At 51.0% G+C, this 20,291-nt stretch overlaps 1 protein-coding gene across 1 annotated transcript in view; it reads left to right on the top strand.

The window, feature by feature from the left end:
• The first annotated feature begins 383 nt into the window (after positions 1-383).
• The window catches only part of Pard6g (par-6 family cell polarity regulator gamma), a 58,869-nt gene continuing 38,961 nt past the window's right edge, over positions 384-20,291 (top strand). The window contains exon 1 of the mRNA XM_046448624.1: positions 384-631. Coding sequence (XP_046304580.1) covers positions 560-631 — 72 coding nt within the window. The 5' untranslated portion in view covers positions 384-559. The remainder of the gene's footprint in view (positions 632-20,291) is intronic.

Below are 20,291 nucleotides of genomic sequence, written 5' to 3'. Positions count from 1 at the left end.
CAGCACCCTTATGAATAATTACCCAAGACGACGGCAAGTGAGCTCCTTTCCCAGGCCTCCTTTGGAGGCAAACAAAACGAGTTCCTCCACCCGCCTCCCGCCCCGCAGGTCGGTGGTGCTTCTATTCCCAGGCTCCGGGAACGCAGAGAAAGAAACTTGACGTTACTGTGAACAGCAGTCGGGTGGGGGCGTAGCCGGGTCCTCCCGGGCTAGGGAAGGCGGGGAGGTAAGGAGGCAGGGTGCACACAGGGCTTGGGGAGACAGGGAGGTAGAGAGGTGGGGCGTGGGAAGACGAAGAGGCGGGGCGTGAGGAGGCGGGGCGTGGGGAGGCGGAGCGGCGCGCACCAGCGTCCCCGCGCTCCTCCCGCGCGCGGCCCCTGGAGTCCCGGAGGCGCGCGGCCAGGCCAGCTCCGGCCCGCGGCACACCAGGCAACCCGTCGCCCCAGCTAGCGGGGGCCGGGGCGGGAGCCGGGGCCGACGGCTGGGGGCGTCGCCCGCAAGAGTCTTTCTGCGGCCCCTGAGCTTTGAGGGCGAAACGAGACTGATCGGGGCCGAAACCATGAACCGGAGTTTTCACAAGTCTCAGACCCTGCGCTTCTACGACTGCAGCGCGGTGGAAGTCAAGAGCAAGGTAAGCCCAGGAAGGCTGCCCGACGATCTGCACCCCTCCCCTGGCAAACGATCGGGCTCCCCGCGGAGGGGGACCGGAGCGGTGTGGGAGGCGACCGGCGCCAACTTTCGAGCTCCGGCACCGCGCGCCACTGTGCGCTGGGTTCGTGGGATGTGCGTGGGGGACCCCGGCCCTTCTTCCCGCCGCCTGCACAGACACAAAGCCTGGCAGCCTCAGGAGGGTCTTGTTGGGACTGAGGGCTGTCGGACAGTCCGTGCACGCTCCAGACCCGCTCCCCGAGAGCTGCTCTTTTGTTACACGGTAAGAGGCGACCCGGGCGCGCCACACGTTAAGGGAGGGCGGCGTTTCCGGGGCGAACTGGGGGACGAGACTGTGCGGATTCCGGGCTGTGGAGGGCCCGGGGAGGGACCCTGCTGTGCCGCCTCCTTGACTACGAAGAAGCCTCGTTACCAGCGAGGAGGCTGGTCGCTGGCACCCAACCTGGCTCCATGTACCAGATTCCCTGGCCCCAGTCGTGCCCCTAGCCCCCACCCCTGGGGCACGCCCCTGGCCGAGATCCAGCCACCCCCACCCCCAAACGTGCCCCCCACTCAGACACCTCACCCGGGAGTGCCCCCAACTCAGTTCAGACCCCAAGTCTGAGGCGGGCCCCTGGCCCATACATCCTCACCTCCGTGGGCGCTCAGAACTTGACCCGCTACAGGACGCGCGTCCCGGGGCCAGACCCAGACCCCCACCCTGGGCGCGCCCCAGCTCCTGATGCCTGCGCCAGGCTGAGCGTGCCCTAACTTGCGGGTGCAGTGTGCGTGTCTGGGTAATTGGCTGATAGGATCTGGAGCTTCTGCCCTTTGCGGGGGCGGCTTCTTCTCAGCAGACTCTTTTGTCTGGGAGGGTCTCTGTGGTGCACGCAGGGGGCAGAGGAGGAGCTGCAGTTACTCATGGCCCTGTGGGAGAGGGGCCCTTAATCCTTTTGCTGACTGCTGCCTGAGAACTGAGTGGCCCGCTCACCCTTTCTGGCTGCGTACCCTTTCTCGGTAAAGTGAGGTGGAAGCTGCCAGAGTGGTGGGAAAGGGGCCGGGCCACTAGCTCTGTGTTCATCTTGGGCACAGGACCAGTGTTTTCTCTGGGCTCTGGGGAGGTGAGTCCCACCCTAGACTATAGGTGGCCCAAAGGATCCATCGGTGTAGGATTTCCAGGGCCCTCACAGGGGTTCGTGGGGGACCTCGCAAGGGGCATGGCCACATCCCGGAGTTGCGGGATTTCCTTTCCTCTTGGGAAGACACAGTCATTTTTTGAATTCATGCCCTTTCCCCAAATGCTACTTCGGTAATCCCTATCCATGCCCATCTTCTCTGGTCCAAACCCATAGATCCGGGGTGCTATCCATGGGTTGTGAAGGAAGGACCCGCAGTAGCAGAGGGAGTTTGAAGAATCTGCCCTATTGAACTCTGTACAGTAGCCACTAAGCCCCTAGTGTTTGGGGTTTCTTGTTTTGAGATCATTGTAGTTCACCAACAGTTGTGAGAGAAAATAGACCCCGAGACTCTTCATCCTGCCTCCCCCAAAGCTGACATCTTATGTGACTGGCACCATGTGGCCTGTGCCAACTGTGGATATCAGCACAGTGCTGAGTGCTCACTTGTGTGGCCAGCAGCTCAGTCAGGTACAGGGCCTTTCATCACAGGGACCTCTCCTGCTGCCTGTTGTGCAGTGCCTACTTCAACTTAAGTGAGTTGGTCAGTATGGAACACTGTTCTGGTAGTCAGTAGCTGTGTGAGGTGCCTTTTCAAACATAGCAAGGCCCTAGGACAGATCTGGAGGTGCTCTCACTGGTCCTAACCCTGCAGTTCTGGAATTGCGCCTGTGCAGGCTGCCAGGGGCTAGAGTAGGGATCTGCCTTTGCCTGTCCAGGGGTGTTAGTCTGCCTGCCTCTTCCAGCCCTGCTCAGTAGAGAGGTGCTGCCCCATGCCCCACAGGAAACTCAAGTTCAAGAGCAGTGAGTGTCATGGCCGGAGTTTGGACTTGAGAGTCCTCAGGAGGCCTCATGGACCTGGGCCCCCTGAAGTAGCTGTCATATCTCCTCCTGTCACACAGCCTGACTTGCTGCTTGTCAGAGGGTCCACATGGCTCTTCCTTCTGCACATGCCCTCCCACAGGTACTTACTGTGGAGTCTTCTCTGCAGAGAGTGACTGTTGTCACCATATAGGAGGCAGAACTTCATGAGATTAGGACTTAATGCAACCTGGACGGAGCACCACAGAGCATGGCAGTCAGAGAGCTGAGTGGACCTGGGTTCTGCCACCTGCTACCTTTGGGGCTTTCAGACAAGTCATTTAACCTTTCCCAGCCTCAGTTGTCTTGTGTAAAGTGAGCATCATATCTGATTTGTTTACTTTCCAAGATGGAGAGAGTCAATGAATCTGAGAGCAATCTAAGACTGAGCAGAGCCCACCATGGCAAGAGCTCATTTCTGTGGATCAGGATCCTCTGGCATTTCGAGATCTGGGCTGAAAAGTTCTTCAGGCCCTCTCATGTCTAAAATATATTAATTTAACCAATCTCTCACTCAGATTACTTTCAGTTTTTTTTTTTTCCATAGTAAAACAGTGTTTTTAAATCTTCACATAAAGGAGTGTGTGTGTGTGTGTGTGTGTGTGTGTGTGTGATGTGAAGATTATTGGTTCTGTTAAGTCAGTGCAGGGCTCTTATTGTTTGTTTAGGACAAACCCCTAGAAGTAAAATTACTTGGAAGAAAGGTATGCACCTTTGTGGGCCTTTCTGTGTGTGTGTGTTTGTGTGATGCTGGGATCAAACCTGGGGCCTCTGGCATGCTAAGTAAGCACTTGGTATGCACATTTCTAAGGCTAATAAATATTGCCGAATGTTCTGGGCACTCATTTCTGCCAGTTTCTATGCTGTTTGATATCTGTCCATCCATCTCTCTCTCCTCTTCTTCTCCCAGTGCTGGGCATTTTCTCATACCTTCCAGACTATATAAGTAAAACCATGTCCCATTGTTTGAATTTGCATTTCTTGAGTTATTAGTGATTTGAAGGTTTTCACATGTATTGGCTATTTGTATACCTATTTTTAATTTTCTGCTCTTGTCCTGTATCATTTTTCCTATCAGTGGTCTTTTTGAGTTATGAGAGCTGCTAGTGCAGGTGGAACTGGCCCCTCTGTCACTAGAGGGGCCTTGCCCTAGGCACTAGCCCTGCACTCCCAAAGGGTGGGAATAAGCTGGCACAAGCTGATCCTGTGCTGGCTGGGCAGTCTGCTGGGGACATCTGGGCACAGGGCCTTATATTAGCATGTCTCCTCTGATCCCCAAGATATTATCACTAGCTGATCTCATTGGCCACCATGGTGCTTCAGGGGCACACCCTTCCTTCTGAGATGAGACATGGGGTGAGATGGAGCCCAGGCCAGCCTCCCTATTGAGTGGCTGGGGACTTGCCTTCCGTGGGCCAGTTGAGAACTGCCTGGACACAGTTTGACTCATCTGTGTGTCAGTTACACCCTCTTAAGACTCTGGTTTGCTGTACTGTTCACGTATGTGTTCAAACAGGTTCAGGGACTTGATCTGGGAAGTGGCATCCAGAGGAGACTTGTCATGAACCCAGGTAGCACGTCAGTCTGGGGGCATGGTGGCATCAGTGTACCCAGAAGGCTGCCCACCTCTGGTGGGTAGGATCTGGAGTGGTAAAGCATTCTGACAGCCTTCCTGGGGCACCATACCTGGGCAGGGGGTCAAGCCCTTTCCTAGGACCAAGGGCACTTCAGATACAGGGCGGAGTCCTCCCAATTTTATGGAAGGGGAGAGTGATGGCGGTAGAACTGCTGGGTGGTTGGGTTTGTCCAGTTGGCTGTTTCCATGTCAAATCCATGTCCACTGGCTCCCCAGTTCCTCTTGGCAAATTTTAGTTGTATATGAACGTGGGAGCCCAAGGAGGTGCTGTCCCCTTTACAGCTCATCACCCACCCCACCCCTGCCAGCCTCTTCCCAGCGCACACCAGGGCCCTTCTCTGCAGCTGCCCCTGAACACTGTCTACAGTTCAGAGGTTACGTTCTAGAACAATTCTGTTTTTTTTTAAATATTTATTCTTAAATTTTAGGTAGACACTATCTTTATTTTACATTTATGTGGTGCTGAGTATTGAACCCAGTGCCTCGTGCATGCTAGGCGAGCGCTCTACCACTGAGCCACAACCCCAGCCCTCATTCTAGAACATTTCTAGATGTAAATAACGGTTCATCAATCCCTGTTACAACCTGTAAGAAAGGCTGTCTCACACTCTCATCATGCATAAAAAGACACTGAGCCACAGGCTCCTCTGACCTACCCAGGGTCATAAAGCTCAGCACAGGGTCTGAAACCCACAGAACCCACAGCCTGACTCCAGCACCCACAGTTGGGCCACTGTCTGCTGTTGGTGGAGAAGGGCTTGTGGCTCTTAGGAACTGCAGACCATGGATTCCGGACCAAGGTATAGATACAGGTGTCCCAGCCGCCTTCTGTAGTACAGGAGGCCCTGGTTGTCCAGCCGCCTTCTGTAGTATAGGAGGCCCTGGTTGTCCAGCCGTCCCTCTGTAGTATAGGAGGCCCTGGTCTAGAGCTCATGAAAACACTGGGGAGTGTGCCTTGGGCCTTAGGGAAAGAAGCTCTGTCGTTCTTGCACACCTTAGGTTCCTGCTGCAAGCCTTTAAAGGAGGGCCTCTGTTTGGTGTCTGTTCTCTGAAGTCCAGTCCCACCCTCTGTCCATTCATTTGCTTATTTGCTTGCTCCTCTATTGAGCATCTGCTACATGCCAGGCACAGGGCCCTCGCTGGGATACAAAGACAGCCAGGGTTGACACCATCCCTGCCTCCGTAGAGCAAGTGGCAGATTTGGCTGAGTGGTGGGGTCCTTTATCACAACATTCAAATCCTTAACTTCATATCTTCGTGAAGCCAGATGCCCAAGGGCAACCTGGTTGGCCCTCTGTCTAACAAGGCCAGCCTCCATGTTGAAGCCCTGGGGTTGCTCTTTGCCTCTATGACAGAGAGGCCTACCAGGCTGGCTGGCTCAGGTTTGGGGTTGGCTCCTCTGGGGGGTGCAAGGCTCCTATATGGGTCTTGCCTCCTCTGGGGCTTTTCAGTCTTCCCCTCATGTGTTTTCTGGGTTTAGCACACTGGGAGGCCAGAAAGTTAACAGGATTCCTCAGATTCTCCAAGGGAAAAATTCAGCATCTAACATGTGAAAAGTGGTGCTCAATATGCAATAGGCACCCAATAAATGTCTGTTCAGTTGATTCAAATGAGAAATGACTGGATATTCCTGTTAGCTACTAATTCACAAATGGTCTGTTAGGCTACTTTAGGAAATACCTACTTTTTAAAGAAAGTGATGAATACTTAATTACAGTTGGCTTATTGTCAGAGCGTCTCTGAGAAAGGCTAGTGCCTTGCCCCCTCCCTGCTTGTCAAGGTGGTTAAGCTAGTGCTATGGGTCAGTGGTAGGCAGGGCTGGAAAAGATGAGCTCGACAAGACATAGCAACTTAGGAAGCTGAAACTCCATCACTGTTTCTGCTGCTGTTGGGTCTCCTGACTTCCTCAGTGCTCTGCATGGCCAGCTCTGTGTCTCCAAGATCCAGCACTGTTGGCTTCTTCCAGCAGATCCCTGGGGGTCAGGACCACTTCCTGGGCAGACATTTGGGAGTGCTCTGCCCTGTCATTCCCTGCTCCTGGGGTCTGGGCTTGGCTGCTCTGCCGCATCTCTCCCTGAGCTTCATCTCAGCCTGTCCATCCAGAGCATTAAGCACTTGAAACCTCAGGGCCTTCTCCATTTCCATGCTATCTGTGCTCTGTCTTCACTGTGGGAGTGACCTCAGCACCACCTGCAGCCCAGCACTGAGTTGTCTTTGCACATAGACTGTGCCCCCTGCCTGGATTTAGGGTGGAGCTGTGGCTAAGGCAGGTCTGAGGACACAGGAATCCCAGAAGGACTCAACCACACTTATTAAGTACTTGTGGATTAATTAAAGCAAATCATTAAGTTTGCTCTGCAGAATTTAGGGCTCCTGCTTATGTGTGAAGTTTCCATAGCCTTCCATTCAATGCTGAGGTCGAGTGGTTACTTTTGCGGGTCTCTTGGCAATCCCTGAGTCCACAGCAGTGGGCATTGTGGGGAAGCGGGTTGAGAGCAGAGCTGAGAGTTCTGCTTTTTCTGCCCTCATGGTCCCCACGAGGCTCCGTTCTTACACTCTTGCTCCAGGATGTCACTGCTACGTATCAGGGAAACTTCTCTGCTTCTAAAAGTCCTGCCTTCTGAGTGAATGTGTCTGCTTTCTACCTTACATCATTGGTACTCCTGTCAACGGCTGGATTAGGAATCAGTGAGTCCATGGCCACAGATCTTTACTGAGACAGGATGGGTGGACTAAGACACCCAGACCCCGATTGCTTCCCCTCAGTGATTTCTTTTGGGGACGTATGCTGGTGTGAAAGGGCCAAGAGGGAACCTAGGACCCTTAATGTGATTGCTTTGAGTGGTAAGCTATTCTAGAGGAATTTAGATATGAAAGCCATGTTAGTGTCCTGTTCTCTATGGGCAAGGGACATGCACCACTGGCTGCCCACCCCCCCCACATTCCTAACATCACTTCCTCGCTGCTCTGACAGAGTGTCACTATGTGATACAATGTGCTTTTCTGCCTTCTGTGGAGGTGGTGGCCCCTCACCCCCACCCTGTGACTGCAGCCCCTGGGGCCTACCAACACCAATATGGTGGCAGCCATCCAGTCTGTGCTGAAGCTGAGCAGTTGCTGAGTTGGACTGTGTCATTCAGGTGCTCGGTTATGTCTGAAAACTTCGCAGGAACATGCTCCTTTTGCGGGAGGTGGCATCGTTTGCCTGCAAGATGACCCCATGTCTGAACAATGGCGGCTGCAGGTGTCAGGTAGCCTGTTGTGAGAAGCAGTGCCTTGAGAAAGCCCACTCCCACCTCATGAGGTAACGAGCCCTGTGGCCCCACATGTGAGGTCTGTCTCTCGAGGGTCCTGCTGCTTTTTCTCAGGGGTGTGGCCTCACCAGCTGTGGGAGGGGCAAAGGGCTGGAAGGACCTCTCTCAGCTTAGGCAGTGGTCACAGCCTGGCCGAGGATCAGCACCGGGTGCTTAGTAGCTGAGATGTGCCGTTGTGAGGTTGCCCCAGGTTCTTTCTGCAGCCTGTTTCTATGGGCCCCTCCCTGCCCCAGAAGCCTGATCAGGCGTGTGGGAGAAGCTGCCACCCAGGAGGGTCCAGGTGTGGGTGGCACGTTTGAGTGAAGTTTTATATCAGGCTCCTTTCTCCAGAAGCACCTGCCATGTGCTTGGCAGAGTCTCTGTTGCTGCTCTTGACACCTTATGTGGTAGAGTTTCCCCACCTGGAGGATGAGGACCCTGAGGCTCAGCAAGGCAGAGCCATTAAGTCGCAGTTCTGAATTGCAACACCATCCTGCATGCGACTAGTCCATTATCCCTGCCTCCACCTCAGGAGAAACAGACAACACCTGCTGCGCTGAGGTCAGTGTCCCCCACCTCCCTTCTCAGTGTCTCCGGACACCGACTTGGGGCTGGGCTGCTTCCTAAATGCCTCCTGCATCCTGTGAGATCCCCTCTCCTCAGCAGTCTGGGCCTTTGATCCTTCCATGAGTGTTGGCATGGGGTACGTCTGGCCCTGTGCAGTCTGTCTGGCGGATGCAGGGAGTGCAGACCAGGAGCACAGGCCTGGCCACCTCACCCACTTCCTTTTGTGCTGCAGTGGCTCTCTGTGGCTGGTCTGGAGCATTACCGATCCCTTCAGATCCAGGCACGGAAGGTCACTTACAAAGGCCCACCAGAGAGCACCACTTCCACCCAGAACTGCAGGCTCAGTCACTCATGGAGTTACAATAAACCCTTTTTATTTTGAAAAATGACCTTAAAAATAGCTGCCTTTCCACAAGGAAAGGCACAGGCTGAGCAAACTAAGGCTGCTCCTGAGAAGTCAGGACCCATGCTCAGCTGAAGACCAGTCGTATCCCACAGTGTGAGCCAGCCACACAGCTGGCTTTGTCACAGATGCATACACAAATGTGCAAGTTTGGGTCCTGAGGTTGAGCAGCACCTGTGAGAGCAGGCACAGTGTGCTTCTCCAGGCCTCAGGGGACAAGCAGCTCAGGAGAGGTCTCACTCTCCCATGTCACATAGTGTGAGCACCAGAATGCATTCTTGTCACACTCACAGCGGCCTTTCAAGAAATGTGTCCTCATCCCTGTTCTACCAGGTAGGCACAGGCTCAGAGCTTAACACCTGGTCCAGAGTTGCGGTGCCAGCATGTGAACCTGTAGCCTGGCTCCACCCAACTTGGCCTGATGTCTGAGTTTGTATCTGTAAGTTGCCTGATCCAGCCCATACCCTCTTAGCCCCTCTCCAGCTCTCTGCCCGGAAACCACCTGACTCTTCCACGTATCACGAGCACACATTGGAATGTGCCCAGTTTCCTCTGCAGGCCAGGTTCCAGCCATGGAATGACTTCTCGGAAAGTCCCATAAAGGTGGGTCAGATGAGCAGGCCCCAGGCACCCAGACCTGGGCTGGCCCTAGCCCCCAGGTCTCTCTGGGACCTCCTGTGCCCAGCTTCTGAGCAGTCCCCTCTGTGCTGACTGCTCCCTTGTAGACAGCCCCTCTCATCCACACCCAGTTGTCTTCTTCCACTGGGAGGTCCCTTACTCCTGAGCACCCCCAACCACTGGAGCACTCCAGGTTTTGTCTTAGTGCTCCCTGGAATGTGGCTTTCACTTTCCCATTACTAGCCTTGTGACTTCTAGGCTAGGTCTTCTCTTCTGCTCTGTGAAATGGGGACAGTAACACCTTTCCAAATAGGCTTGGTGTCAGGCTGAAGGCCACGCACATGAGGCCTGGCACTGACTCTGTGGCCCGCATGTCTCTGGGCCTCTTCTGACACCAACCCAGCCTACAGAGCACACAAAGCACACGGAAGGCCAACAGCAGGCCTGTGGGCAGGGTACGTGGCCTCACAGGGGCCACAGGTGGGGCACAGGTGGGCTCTTGCATCAGCAGACACCTGGGTATCTCATGCTCCATGCAGTGATGGCCCAGACAGTTCTGTAGGTGTGACTGTGGCACCACTATCACCCTGGGCCGTAGGGGGTGGACAAGGCACAGGAAGGGGCCAGGTCCCACCCTGCCTGACTCACAGCCTGTGGCCTGATTTCAAATGTGTCCCAACGCGTCAGCCAGGAAGTCATCCCACGGCACACCACTGCCCGGTCCCACGCTCCGACAGATAGCTCATTGGTTGACAGCTTGTTTCTTGTTAGCCTGCTGCCTCCTCTTTTCCTGTATAGAGTTCTTTCCAGTTCTCTATAGGGCGTGTGCATGCACACACACTGATAGGTTCTGCCCCTCGAAGTTCTGGGGCAGCTCCTGCCCACCAGACACACACACACACGCACACACACACGCACACAAGAGCATTCGTAGCACGGATGTGTGGGTATGGCTGGTGGTCCAGCCTCTGTCCCCCTTCCTGAAGAATCTGCTCTGGGCCAAGTCTCTGACAGTCTAAGATGGCTCTGCAGTTAGAGATGGGCACTGAGAAAGGAGAGCCTTCTTCCTCTGGGGGATGCTCTTGTGGTCCCAGGACCCACCTCCCAGGAGAGCGGAACACCAGATCTGTGCTTGCCTTTCTGCCCACCATGATGGGCCCTGTGTGCTGTCCTTGCTGCTCTGGTCTGGGCTGTGCAGGCTCAGTTCACACTCCGTGTGCACCCACTCTTTCCCCTCCTTACACGCCTAATTTAAATCAGAGCCTGGGTGTACGGCTGCTCCACTGGAGTCCCTGTCTGTAACCGTGTGCCTACTTTTTAATACCCTGCTGGCCAGCACACCCCCAGGCCCCGGAAGGCAGGGGGTGGTTGTTCAGCAGCACACACCCACCCCAGCTCAGGCCAGGCTTAGCTGGCATTCAAGACAGTCCTGTTGACTGAATGCATATGAAAAATGCTCCCTAGCTGCTGACAGCCTGGTCCTGGGTCCGCAGAGCAGAGGCCAGGCACTGCTCTAGGAGAAGGGGGCTGAGGTCTGGTGCCTACAGAGCTCCAGAGGATGCTGGTGCTGCTGGTTCCAGGGACACCTGCAGGAGCCAGCGCTGCAACTGCTGATCCCTGCCGGGGCCCAGCAGGCCCAGACTCTGTTGGTCTTTTGGGGCTCCTGGATCAGACAGGATTCCCAGCTTGGGTGTTGCACCTTGTACCATCCTGTCAGCTTCCGACCCATTTGAGATCACACAGCCAGTTCCGTACTGTGTTCTGTTTTTCTCACTCACGGAGTGTGAAGAATCCCTTGAGTTCTTTGAACCATCTTTCTTCTCTGTCTCTCACGCTCATTCTTTGTCTCTTTCACCTTTCTTTCTTTCTCTTTCTTGACAGGATCTGGCAAAGCTGCCCAGGCCAGGAACTTGAGGGTAAGAGGCTTAAACCCTCTTTTAAACATCACTTCTCTTGACTTCCTCATATTTCTGTGAACCTGCCGTTTCTTTTCTTTTCTTTTTTTAAAGAGAGAGAGAGAGAGAAAATTTTAATATTTATTTATTTTTTAGTTCTCGGCGGACACAACGCCTTTGTTGGTATGTGGTGCTGAGGATCGAACCCGGGCCGCTCGCCTGCCAGGCGTGCGGGCTACCGCTTGAGCCACACCCCCAGCCCCTGCCGTTTCTTTTATGTCCTCTTACAGTTTCCGTTTTACACTATTGTAAATATTGTGATGAGCTTTTTCTGTGGGAATTTCTGTAGGAGCTTGTGATGACCTGAGATTATCCTCACCAAGGGTCTGGGGCAGGGCCTATCACCTGGGTGGGGCCTAGCACATGGGATGGGAGCTCACAGGGAGAGGCACCCAGCACAGGTGAGGTGGGGTCCTATCTAGGGGTGCATCCTCATGGTCCAAGGTAGTGACCTGGAAAGAGCACTGTAAAGATCGTTTAAAGTCTGTAGAGACCACCAGGGGAAAGGAGGAGGAGAGGGAAAGGGAAATGCTGAGGAAGCGTATTGACTAAATTATATTATTATATCACGTGCACGTTTAAATTTGTAAAAACAAATCTCACTATAATATGTATAATTATAATGCACCAATAAAAATATGGGAAGAAGACTATAGAACTATAAAAATGAAGACTGCAGTGTTCTTCGTGTGTGGAAGGGTGGGAGTGCCTTTTGTTCAAGATGAGTTTGGTATCTAAAGAGAGGGCTTTGCAGAGCAGGCCTGAAGGCAGCACCCTGGTGACTTTCCCCAGGTCCAGAACAGTCCAGAGCAGGGGCTTTAACCTGGCCATTCATTTGGGGCCTTTTCTTCCTCTCAGTTACTCTGCCTTCCCCAGTGCAGAGACCTGCTGTGGGGGCCTGTAGTCCTTAGAGCTAAGAAGGTTGAAACCAGAGTTAAGTCTAGGGTACCGAATGCGAGGATGGAAGGAGGATCCTTTGAATCACATTAGAGGCTCTCTGCCCCTACCACCTGCCTCCCCCCAGTCCTGCCTCTGCACTGCCCCCCTCCTTCTAGCCCTGTGCGCTTTCCTGATGCACAGGTGCACATGGCTTTCCAATGAGTGCAGCCTACCTCCTGTTCCCCCTTGAGGCTGGAATGACGGAGTGGGGGGAGTTCCCATGGCAGAGCACGGTGATGGATGTGGAGGAGCAGAAGGGAAGGTAGCACTTCCGCCTGTAGGGACTCAGGGCTTTCCTCAGGAGCCTGTGACTGGCCTTGGTGCACCCTGGCAGGCAAGACATCATGAGCCATGCCAGAGGTGGGCCAGAGAACCTGGGCTGGCATCCATGAGGCTAGCTCCGTGCTGTTGGGAAAAGAGGGATGGAGAGCAGGCCGCAGGTGGAGAGCACAGGCTCCTTTGTGTGAGCAACAGGGGAGAGCTGGGAGCCTGAGACCCACCACAGCTTCAGGAGGCTAGAGGACAGAGTGGCCCTTGTGCTGCAGGGGTCTGGGGCACAGGGCGATGGGGCAGACACTCTGCACATGAGCTGGTGCGTGGCCGAGCAGGGCCAAGGCTGTGGCAGTGCACATGTGCAGGGCAGGGCTGATGGCACTTAGCCAGAAGAACACAACCCTTTCATGACTGTGCAGAGGAGCATCCTGTCCTTCTGTTCATGACATTCTCAGCCAACATCAACTTTAAAAAGTTCTAGAGTTTTAGTCTAAAGCTGGTTGACAGATTTAATTCATTAGTTCAGTGAAAATCACTGCAGAGTTGGGGAGGTCCTGCCACTTGTCAGGGGGATTAAGACGTTAAAATGTGCAACTACTTGGGGTTTGGGAGGTGGCCTGGTCTTTTGGCTGGTGAAGACTGCCCAGTTTCTGTGGCCTGTGCTAGCCAGTGTGACGCAGATGGTGACCATCTCTGTGGCGCTTAGAAGCCAGAAGCCAAGTGATGTAACCTTTCTGAAGTTTGGGGGCATCTGAAGTCAGGGCATCTGCCCCATAGCACCATGGCATCCAGCAAGGAATGTTTCCACAGTATACCAGTCCAGCGGCCCACACGTTGGGGACCGTTTGCTGCTGTTGTTTAAAGGCTTGCAACCCATGTTTGTTTCTATCTTAAGCACAAAATACCTTTTGAAGAGTGCATAAAAGCAACAACCACTGGTTGTCTGTGAGGTGGGGACCTGGGGAGGCTCCAGAATGCCTCTTGAATTTTAAGTTGTGTGGCTATATTCCTGTCCAAACCATAAAGAGAAACCATGTGTGTGATCTTCATCTTAAAGCTGTGTTCAGGAACCCCAAGGGTGCTCTGTGAGCATGTTGGGTGGTTTCTGTGTGGTGGGGGTGCAGTTGCCTTGGTGGGTATCTTTGTGGGCCCTCAAGAGCAGCCCCAGGGAACTGAGCTACCCAGCAACGGTGCCCAGGGCTCAGGCGCGTGAGCCTTATTGGGTCTATGGGAGGCACCATGCCTGGAGTCCCCACCATGGGGACCTCTGGAGTGACGCTTTCTGCCAGTTCGCACGGGCACATGTGATCAGCGTCTGTGACCACCTCAGGTGAGCGCTACTTGGTGTGGGTGCAGAAGAGGAAAGAATACTTTAAAAACGGCAGAGCGCTGGAGGAAATGACCAAAGGTGGTAGAAGTCAGAAACTGCCTTCATCTCGATCCTCCTTGTCCATGAAAGCAACCCGAGAAGGAGGCAGGGACAAGTCAGCACAGCAGAGGGGCAGAGAGCCAGGGCCGGCCTCCCACTGGGCCTCCATGCCAGGCCCTCTAAAGGGGCCAGGCTGCCTGCCCAAGATCAGCAGCCGCGCATGTGCACCTCGTGCCCGCACACAAGCAGTAGAGTCAGTGGGAGGCCGCTCCCCCAGGCATTGAAGGCCAGCAGAGGACCCAGGCCCCAAGTGCCCCCTGTGACAAGACTGCAGCCTGCAAGGACAGGACTGTTTATAGTTCCTGCTCCTCTGAACCCTGGTGAGGAAGACACAGCCAGGCTCAGCATGAGGGGGCAGCTGCTTCACAGACTCAGGGAGCACGTTGGGGACCATGTCCAGCAGGAGCTGTACCTGGCTCAGCAAGAAGGTTTTAAGTAAATAGTAGCTAAGTTGGAGGTGAAACCTGGGACCATGTTTTCAGGGGTGAGAGAGTGCATGTGTGGCTGGGCTGCAAGTGGCTCCGTTTGTGATGCAGAGAGCTCTGGAGCAGGCCGCAAATAAGGGTCTTCTTTCCAGCCTAGAATCAAGCCCCTCCGTGAACAGCTTCTCACGCTCCCCAAGTCCCCAGCAGAGGAGCTTGGAAGGACACCTCCATCTGAGACATTAATGATTTAATCAAGGGCACAAAAACAGCAAGGCAGACTCATAGTACACTGAAGTGGGCCCAGGCGTGCCCACAGCAAGAGACCCGCGCCAGGAAGGTTTGCCAGCCAAGTCAGGACTGAGGAGATCTCAGGCATGCCAGAACTGGGGGCTTTTTCTGTCCTTTTAGATAGAAAAATATATATTCTTTCTAGTCATTCATGCTCTGAATTAAATGTTTCCATACAGAATCAATTTGTTTAAATGTAGGTACCTTTAGATACCCCTTAGATATTAAAATAAATAAAATTTTACATATTAAATATCTTTTAACCTGAAAAATAAGAAACAATTGTGGTCATGTCGATGTATCATTCTTGGGACGACACCCTGAAGGGGAACAGAGTCATGTGGTCAGAGCCCTGTGGCTCCAGAACCTTTGCTCATGTGAAGCCCTGGTCTCGACCTTGGAGAAGGGGGTGCAGGACACTAGGAGTTTGGGGTCAGGGTGGGGACCGTGTGTGAGGGAGGGCACGTTCCACCCTGCTCTGGCGCCTGCCATCTCTCCTGCTTACCCTCCGGAAAACCTCGCCCTACCTGCTGGGCCTCCCCTGAGTCCTGGCTGTGCTGACAGCAGGTGCTGGGACCCCTCTTAGTCCTTCCTGGGTGCCTGGTGACAGCAGGTGCTGGGACCCCTCTTAGTCCTTCCTGTGTGCCTGGTGACAGCAGGTGCTGGGACCCCTCTTAGTCCTTCCTGGGTGCCTGGTGACAGCAGGTGCTGGGACCTCTCCTGGTCCTTCCTGGGTGCCTGGTGACAGCAGGTGCTGGGACCTCTCCTGGTCCTTCCTGTGTGCCTGGTGACAGCAGGTGCTGGGACCCCTCTTAGTCCTTCCTGTGTGCCTGGTGACAGCAGGTGCTGGGACCTCTCCTGGTCCTTCCTGGGTGCCTGGTGACAGCAGGTGCTGGGACCCCTCTTAGTCCTTCCTGGGTGCCTGGTGACAGCAGGTGCTGGGACCCCTCTTAGTCCTTCCTGGGTGCCTGGTGACAGCAGGTGCTGGGACCCCTCTTAGTCCTTCCTGGGTGCCTGGTGACAGCAGGTGCTGGGACCCCTCTTAGTCCTTCCTGGGTGCCTGGTGACAGCAGGTGCTGGGACCTCTCCTGGTCCTTCCTGTGTGCCTGGTCCACCCGGTTCTCTCCAGAGCCTCCTTCTGTATCTCCATATTTCTGAACATGGTTTTTAATCAGCTTTCAATTTAGCTATGTGCCAATTGAAAAAAAAATCATCTTAAGATAAACCTTTTTAAAAATAACAACTCTATAAGCTATAATTAATGTGAAATAAAATTCACACGTTTAAGTATAACGTTCGTTGGTTTTTTAGTAGTCAGAGTTGTGTAGTCATTACCACTATCTAATTTTAGAACATTTTCTTCACCCAAAAAGAAACCCTTGGGGCACAGACCCCTTGGCAGCTCCCTCCCCCAGCCTGTGGCAGCGCTGTCACTCTTCCTGCCTGCTGACTTGCCTGCTCTGGGTGTTTCACGTAAGTGGATGCACATGCTGCCTGGTTTTTTGTATCTGGTACCTTCACCTGGCAGATGCTCTCGAGGTTCTCCTTTGCTGTAGTGCAGACTAGTGCTTCAGGCCTCATTATGACTGAATCATGTCTGGGTGCAGTCCTCAGCATGTCTTGTTTGTCCGTTCTTCAATAGTGGACGTTCACCTTGTCTTCACTCTGGGTGATGGTGTCATGATTCATGCACATGTGTCTGTGTGGACATGTGCATTCATTATTTCTTTTGAGGGAGGATATGCCTGAGAGTGAAGTTATTGGGTCATGTGGTAATTCTGTTTGATTTTTTTTTAACAGCTTTCTTTTTAAATAGTTGTACACAATACTTTTTTTAAAAATTTTTTATTGTTGGTTGTTCAAAACATTACAAATTTCTTGATATATCATATTTCACACTTTGATTCAAGTGGGTTATGAACTCCCATTTTTACCCCATATACAGATTGCAGAATCACATCAGTTACACATCCACTGATTTACATATTGCCATACTAGTGTCTGTTGTGTTCTGCTGCCTTTCCTATCCTCTACTACCCCCCCTCCCCTCCCCTCCCCTCCCCTCTTCTCTCTCTGCCCCCTCTACTGTCATTCATTTCTCCCCCTTGTATTATTTTTCCCTTTCCCCTCACTTCCTCTTGTATGTACTTTTGTATAACCCTGAGGGTCTCCTTCCATTTCCATGCAATTTCCCTTCTCTCTCCCTTTCCCTCCCACCTCTCATCCCTGTTTAATGTTAATCTTCTTCTCCTGCTCTTCGTCCCTACTCTGTTCCCAGTTGCTCTCCTTATATCAAAGAAGACATTTGGCATTTGTTTTTTAGGGATTGGCTAGCTTCACTTAGCATAATCTGCTCTAATGCCATCCATTTCCCTGCAAATTCTATGATTTTGTCATTTTTTAATGCAGAGTAATACTCCATTGTGTATAAATGCCACATTTTTTTTATCCATTCGTCTATTGAAGGGCATCTAGGTTGGTTCCACAGTCTTGCTATTGTGAATTGTGCTGCTATGAACATCGATGTAGCAGTGTCCCTGTAGCATGCTCTTTTTAGGTCTTTAGGGAATAGACCGAGAAGGGGAATAGCTGGGTCAAATGGTGGCTCCATTCCCAGCTTTCCAAGAAATCTCCATACTGCTTTCCAAATTGGCTGCACCAATTTGCAGTCCCACCATCAATGTACAAGTGTACCCTTTTCCCCACATCCTCGCCAGCACTTGTTGTTGTTTGACTTCATAATGGCTGCCAATCTTACTGGAGTGAGATGGTATCTTAGGGTGGTTTTGATTTGCATTTCTCTGACTGCTAGAGATGGTGAGCATTTTTTCATGTACTTGTTGATTGATTGTATGTCCTCCTCTGAGAAGTGTCTGTTCAGGTCCTTGGCCCATTTGTTGATTGGGTTATTTGTTATCTTATTGTCTAATTTTTTGAGTTCTTTGTATACTCTGGATATTAGGGCTCTATCTGAAGTGTGAGGAGTAAAGATTTGTTCCCAGGGTGTAGGCTCCCTATTTACCTCTCTTATTGTTTCTTTTGCTGAGAAAAAACTTTTTAGTTTGAGTAAGTCCCATTTGTTGATTCTAGTTATTAACTTTTGTGCTATGGGTGTCCTATTGAGGAATTTGGAGCCCGACCCCACCGTATGTAGATCGTAGCCAACTTTTTCTTCTATCAGACGGCATGTCTCTGATTTGATATCAAGCTCCTTGATCCATTTTGAATTAACTTTTGTGCATGGCGAGAGAAAGGGATTCAGTTTCATTTTGTTGCATATGGATTTCCAGTTTTCCCAGCACCATTTGTTGAAGATGCTATCCTTCCTCCATTGCATGCTTTTAGCCCCTTTATCAAATATAAGATAGTTGTAGTTTTGTACACAATACTTTTATTTTGTTTATTTTATGTGGTGCTGAGGATCACACCCAGGGCCTCAAACATGCTAGGCAAGCGCTCTACCGCTGAGCCACAACCCCAGTCCTAATTCTGTTTAATTTTTTAAGAAACTGTTAGCTCTTTACCAAAGCAGTTGTACTATTTATATTCCTACAAAAAAGGATGAGGTTCATATTCCTTTTCATCATCACCAACATGTTCTTATCTTAAGGTCCACTATTTCCACCCTGGGGACCACATCTTCAACTCATGGGCTTCAGATCCTGAATCTAGGGTCCATTTCTTTGGGGAAATGTCTATTCGGGTTCTTGGCCCACCTTTTTTAATAGGTTAGTTTGCCTTTTTACTGTCGAGTTTTAAGGGTTCTTTTTTATGTTTCAGGTACAAGTCCCTTATCAGACATAAGATATCTGCTTTAAAAATATTATCCACATTTCATAGATTATCTTTCCACTTTCTTTTTTTAAAAATTTTTTAGTTGTTGATGGCTCTTTATTTATTTATTCGTATGTGGTGTTCATAATTGAATCCAGGGCCTCATGCATGCTACAGCCCAGCCTCTTCCTCCACTTTCTTGATGGTACCCTTTGAAGCAAAAAAGTTCTGATTTTAATGAAATACAGTTTATCTACTTTTTTGTTGCTTATGCTTTTGGTATCCCATCTAAGAAATCGGTGCCTAACCCAAGTACTGAAAATCGAATCCTGTGTGTTCTAAAAGTTTCATGGTGTAACCCTCGGTTTGTGATCCAGTCTGAACTCATTTCCCCGGGTGGAATGAGCTGGAGTCCAGCTTCCTTGCTGGGCACGTGGACCTGCAGTCGCCCAGCACATTTGCTGAAAAGACTTTCTTTCCTCCACTGAATTGTCCTGACATTCTTATGACATCAACTGACGTATCCCTGATTCACTTCTAGCCCATCAATCCTCTGTATGTCTACCTTTATGTCAGCATTACAGCATAAGTTTTGAAATCAGGAAGCGTGAGCCTCCAACTCCACTCTTTTTCAAGATCTTTTTGGATATATTGGGTTCTTTGTATTTCCAAAAGGTTTAGGGCCATCTTGCCAATTACTGCAAAAAAGGCATCTAAAAGTTTTTTTGTCATTCTTTTTTTAAAAATTTTTATTATGAGTTGTTCAAAACATTACATAGCTCTTGATATATCATATTTCATTCATTTGATTCAAGTGGGTTATGAACTCCCATTTTTACCCCGTATACAGATTGCAGAATCACATCAGTTACACATCCACTGTTTTACATATTGCCATACTAGTGTCTGTTGTGTTCTGCTGCCTTTCCTATCCTCTACTACCCCCCTCCCCTCCCCTCCCCTCCCCTCCCCTCCCCTCCCCTCCCCTCCCCTCCCCTCTTCTCTCTCTACCCCATCTACTGTAATTCATTTCTCCCCCTTGTTTTTTTTCCCTTTCCCCTCACTTCCTCTTGTATGTACTTTTGTATAACCCTGAGGGTCTCCTTCCATTTCCATGCAATTTCCCTTCTCTCTCCCTTTCCCTCCCACCTCTCGTCCCTGTTTAATGTTAATCTTCTTCTCCTGCTCTTCGTCCCTACTCTGTTCTTAGTTACTCTCCTTATATCAAAGAAGACATTTGGCATTTGCTTTTTAGGGATTGGCTAGCTTCACTTAGCATAATCTGCTCTAATGCCATCCATTTCCCTGCAGATTCCATGATTTTGTCATTTTTTAGTGCAGAGTAATACTCCATTGTGTATAAATGCCACATTTTTTTAATCCATTCATCTATTGAAGGGCATCTAGGTTGGTTCCACAGTCTAGCTATTGTGAATTGTGCTGCTATGAACATCGATGTAGCAGTATCCCTATAGTACACTCTTTTAAGGTCTTTAGGGAATAGTACAAGAAGGGGAATAGCTGGGTCAAATGGTGGTTCCATTCCCAGCTTTCCAAGGAATCTCCATACTGCTTTCCAAATTGAAGGCATCTAAAATTTTGATAGGGGTTGCGCTGAACCTGTCAAGCAATTTGGGGAGTATTGCCATTTGAACAATATTAAGACTGCTAATTGATGAACATAGAATGTCTACCTGTCCATTTAGATATTCTTTAATATTTTGACACCATTCTGCAATTTTCCATGTGCAAGTTTTCACTTCTTTTGTTAATTTTATCCCTAAATATTTTATCCTTTTAATATTGTTGTTAATTTGTCAGATTTGTTTTCTTAATTTCATTTTCAGATTGTTCATTGCTACTGTGTGTATGGTTTATTTTTGCATATTGATTTGTTAGCACTGGCAAATGTTTTACTAGATTCCTAGGATTTCCTATATACAATGCGTGCCTTCTGTGAATAGAGCCGTTGCAACTTCTTCCCTTCAGTCTAGTGTCCTTGTTTCT

This window comes from Marmota monax, unplaced genomic scaffold (assembly GCF_021218885.2).
Source record: "Marmota monax isolate L192 unplaced genomic scaffold, Marmota_monax_Labrador192_F-V1.1 WCK01_AAM20220418_F8-fsc00060, whole genome shotgun sequence".
In the NCBI taxonomy this organism is placed as follows: Eukaryota; Metazoa; Chordata; class Mammalia; order Rodentia; family Sciuridae; genus Marmota; species Marmota monax.
This window is presented reverse-complemented; position numbering and strand designations above follow the sequence as displayed.